Source organism: Mandrillus leucophaeus, unplaced genomic scaffold (genome assembly GCF_000951045.1).
Source record: "Mandrillus leucophaeus isolate KB7577 unplaced genomic scaffold, Mleu.le_1.0 Scaffold765, whole genome shotgun sequence".
NCBI lineage: Eukaryota > Metazoa > Chordata > Mammalia > Primates > Cercopithecidae > Mandrillus > Mandrillus leucophaeus.
The window spans coordinates 779,957-784,236 of record NW_012108308.1 but is presented as its reverse complement, the minus strand read 5'-3'; the positions used below and the strand labels follow the sequence as shown (position 1 = coordinate 784,236).

At 46.8% G+C, this 4,280-nt stretch overlaps 1 protein-coding gene across 2 annotated transcripts; it reads left to right on the top strand.

Moving 5' to 3' along the window:
- LOC105529436 (chromosome unknown open reading frame, human C1orf234) lies at nucleotides 1-3,624 on the top strand. Of its 2 annotated transcripts, none has more exons than XM_011966585.1 (2): nucleotides 1-568; nucleotides 3,251-3,624. In XM_011966585.1, the coding sequence occupies exons 1-2, from the start codon at nucleotides 377-379 to the stop codon at nucleotides 3,557-3,559; spliced, it is 501 nt and encodes a 166-aa protein (XP_011821975.1). In that variant the 5' UTR covers nucleotides 1-376; the 3' UTR covers nucleotides 3,560-3,624. The 2 variants fall into 2 exon arrangements, 1 of the variants encoding a protein (XP_011821975.1); XR_001004511.1 differs by having other exon boundaries at nucleotides 324-568; nucleotides 3,254-3,624.
- The last annotated feature ends 656 nt before the right edge of the window (nucleotides 3,625-4,280 follow it).

The following is a 4,280-nucleotide window of genomic DNA, read 5'->3' as shown; positions in this document are numbered from 1 at the left end:
AATAGATGGGCTAGTGTAACTGTAAAAGCCTTTAAGTCCAAGTTTGGATAGCTTTTCTTTGCCCCTGTGATGGTAGGGGCTCTGTATTGGCCATTTTTTTTGCTAGTTGCAAGGCCCAGAAGTACTGGTGAATGAATGAGGAGGCCTACATCACCTGGCTGTTGTGAGGACATCATGAGATAATGCTTGCAAACTGCCTGTCAAAGAGTCTGGCACATAGTGGTTGCTTCAGACATAGGAGGAGTTATTATTATTGTTATGCGGCAGCTGGGTTGGGGGAGGGAGCTGGCTATGACTCAGAGGAGTGGGAGGCCATGACTCTTGTCATGGAGGGGCCTCAGGCAGGGTCCTGGGGCCTGTGTGCCTCCATGCCATAATGCTGGCAGAACTGATATTTCTCTTTAGGAGTCTCCATGGGATACTTGCCTCCGCGGGCACCGTAGGAGCAGTGGCAGCTTGGCTGATGAGCTATAAGCCAGCCTTGTTTGGGTTCCTATTCCTTCTGCTGTTGCTTAGCAACTGGCTGGTCAAGTGTGAACACAAGCTCACCCTCCCAGAGCCTCAGCAGGTGAGCAAGAGGGGGCTTGGCTTCAGCTCAGCGATAGGGGGTATTTGCAGCTAGATTAGGTGGTAGAGAACAGGGTAGGTGTCGAAATAATGGGGCAAGACTGAGGAATCCAAGACTCTGGTCTAAATCACCACTCTACAGCTTCCTCTTAGGTGGTGCTGGGTAAATCACTTCCCTCCATGAGGCCTCAGTTGCCTCATCTGAGCTGTTAAATCAGGACCACCCCAGACTCTCCTATTTCATGTTTGATGTCAACATGTTTTGGCAAGAGTAACAACTACTTTAATGTGAAAAAAGTCAAAAAAATGAAAATGGATGAACATAGATACATCTCTAAAATAGAATAATGAAGACAGCAGAAATGTACATAGATTATGACATCTTTCATTTAATGCTAAAGAAAACATGCTAGGCGGGGCGCAGTGGCTCACGCCTGTAATCCCAGCACTTTGGGAGACCGAGGCAGGTGGATCACTTGAAGTCAGGAGTTCAAGACCAGCCTGGCTAACATGGTAAAACCCCATCTCTACTAAAAATAACAAAAATTAGCTGGGTGTGGTGACACGCACCTGTAATACAAGCTACTCGGGAGGCTGAGGCAGGAGAATCACTTGAACCCAGGGGATGGAGGTTGCAGTGAGCTGAGATCATACCACTGCACTCCAGCCTGGGCAACAGAGCAAGAGTCCATATAAAAACAAAAACAAAAGCAAAAAACCATGCAAAACAGCCTGGTGCAGTGGCTCACACCTATAATCCCTGCACTTTAGGATGCCGAGGCAGGTCAACAACCACTTGAGGCCAGGAGTTCGAGAATAGCCTGGGCAACGTGAAGAAACCCCATCTCTACAAAAAATACAAAAATGAACCAGGCATGGTGGTGCGTGCCTGTAGTCTCAGCTACTCAGGAGACTGAGGTGGAAGAATCACCCAAGCCTGAGAAGTTGAGGCTGCAGTGAGCACGCCACTGTACTACATACAGCCTGGGTGACAGAGTAGTGAGACTCTGTCTCAAAAAAACAAAACAAAACAAACAATAGCCTGTCTTATTTATAGAGGCATATGTGCAGTGAAAATATTTTAAGGCAGGCTGCCTCAACCTTGGCACTATTGACATTTTGGGTCAGATAATTCTCCATTATGGGAGGCTCATCTGTCACCTGTGCATTGTTAGCTTAGCAGCAACCCTGGCCCCTACCCATGAGATGCCAAGTAGCACACCCACCATTTCATAACAATCAAAAGTATTTCCAGATATTGCCAAATGTCCCCTGGGGAGGGCAGAATGCCTCCCATTGAGAACCACTTTATAAAGAAATGCATGGAAAAATAAATTTTAAATGCAGGATTACGGTTAAGGTGATGCTATTCAGGGAGGGAGGAGGATGCTGTGAGTGGGAGAGTCCACAGGGAACTTTAGTTATATTTATGATATTTTATTTCTTAAGTTGATATGGGAATATGAGTATTTTTTGTATTATTTTCCTTTTTTGCATGTCTGATATGTTGAATTTTTTTCAGTTAACCATTTTATTTTATTTATGTATTTAGTTTTTTGGGACAGGGTCTCGCTCTGTGGCCCAGGCTGGATGCAGTGGCGCAACCATGGCTCACTGCAGCCTTGACCTCCCTGGGCTCAGGTGATCCTTCCACCTCAGCCTCCCAAGTAGCTGGGACTACATGTGTGCACAGGGCTAATTTTTTCTAGTTTTTGTGGAGATGGGATTTTACCATGTTTCCCAGGCTGTTTTCAAACTCCTGGGCTTAAGCAATCATCCTGCTTTGGCCTTCGAAGGTGCTGGGATTACAGCCATAAGCCACCACACCTGGCTTAATTTTAAAATATTTTTAAAGACCATTAGTTTGTAGCTAAATCCAAAAAGAAAAAAAAAATAAGTGTTATTAACCAGGGGAGGGAGAGATGAGGATCATGGAGATAAAAGCATGTCATGAGACCACTGAGACTTTGCAGTTTGAAATCGTACTGAGCCTGACAAAATGCTGGAAAAACAAAGGCTTTGGAGATAGATATATTTAGGCTAAGGGCTTTATGTCCACTGCAACTGGCAGATTAGCGAGCCATCTCATGCATTCCTATGAACCAAACGCAAGTGGAGGACTCAGGAATTTGAGGCTGTACGATGCTGAGAAAGTGACCTCCCAGCCAGGCCTGGTGGCTCACACCTGTAATCCCAGCACTTTGGGAGTCCGAGGCAGGCAGATCACCTGAGGTCGGGAGTTCGAGACCAGCCTGGTCAACAGGGTGAAACCCTGTCTCTACTAATAATTACAAACACAAATACCAAAAATTTATACTAATACAAAAAGTTAGCTGGGTGTGGTGGCACGTGCCTGTAATCCCAGTTACTCCGGAGACTGAGGCAGGAGAATCGTTTGAACCTGGGAGGTGGAGGTTGCAGTGAGCTGAGATCACATCAGTGCACTCCAGCCTGGGCAACAAGAGTGAAATTCTGTCTCAAAAAAAAGAAAAAAAGAAAGTGACTTCCTGTTACTGGGTCCCAAGTCTCCACAAAATGAGGCAATGATGCTCCCCTTGCAGGCAGTTGTGAGAATCTATTAAGATAATGTTTGTAAACCACCTGGCACAGAGCAGGTGTTCAAGCAAGGAAGGGTTATCATTTTTAACCAATTTTCCCCTTTTCGTGGTGGTGGGGAGCTTAGAAGGAGGAAGAGAAACCAAAGGCTTCCGAAAACGAAAACGACTCCAAGAGCGACAAGGCCACAAACACAAAAGAAGTCAATAGAATGCATTCCTGCTTTGCCCTCCAGGACAAGATCTTCCAACGGCTTTTGTTCAGTGAAATGAAGCTGAAGGTCCTAGAAAATCAGATGTTCATCATATGGAATAAAATGAATCACCACAGGCGGTCAAGCAGACATGGGAATTTTCCCATGAAGAAACACAGAATGAGGAGGCATGAGTCCATTTGCCCCACCCTGTCTGACTGTACTTCCAGCTCCCCCAGCTAATGAGGCCGAGGCGGGCTGGCCTCTGCTGATGTTACCTTTTACCTCAGTAAAACCCAGTCAAAGCCACTGAATGTTCGTAGTAAGTCATAATGGAAAGGTGCCTATGAGCCAGGAAGAGGATCAGAGGCTGAAAGATCGCCTTTGGAAAAGAAATCTGTACACACCAGGTCCACCATGTAGCATGTAGTGACATGACCTGACAGGGCTCTACAACTGTCCCTTTCTAGAGCCTTCTATTTCAGTTGGGTCTATCCTGGTTCCTCCCTGGCCCTGTGCTTGTTCACTCTGAGTCTCCCCACTCCTGCCCCAGCCCCTAGTCTCCCCTCTCATCCTGAACCCAGAGGCCGGAGCCAGTCCTGGCAAGCCTGGCTCTTTTTTTCCTTTTTTTTTTTTTGAGACAGAGTTTCGCTCTTGTCACCCAGGCTGGAGTGCAGTGGCATGATCTCGGGTCACTGCAACCTCCACCTCCTGGGTTCAAGTGATTCTCCAGCCTCATCCTTCCAGGTAGCTGGGATTACAGGCGCCCGCCACCATGCCTGGCTAATTTTTGTATTTTTAGTAGAGACAGGGTTTCACCATGTTGGCCAGGCTGGTCTCGAACTCCTGACCTCAGGTGATCCACCTGCTTTGGCCTCCCAAAGTGCTGAGATTACAGGTGTGAGCCACCTTGCCCGGCTTCATTGCCCATTCTTGAGCCAATGTCTTGCCTTCATGTTGACAG

Excerpts from the sequence above, each read along its gene's own strand:
- LOC105529436 (XM_011966585.1), top strand. The coding sequence starts at position 377 with ATGCTGGCAGAACTGATATTTCTCTTTAGGAGTCTCCATGGGATACTT. Across the intron at positions 569-3,250 it reads CCCTCCCAGAGCCTCAGCAG|AAGGAGGAAGAGAAACCAAA; the intron begins GTGAGCAAGAGG and ends TGGGGAGCTTAG.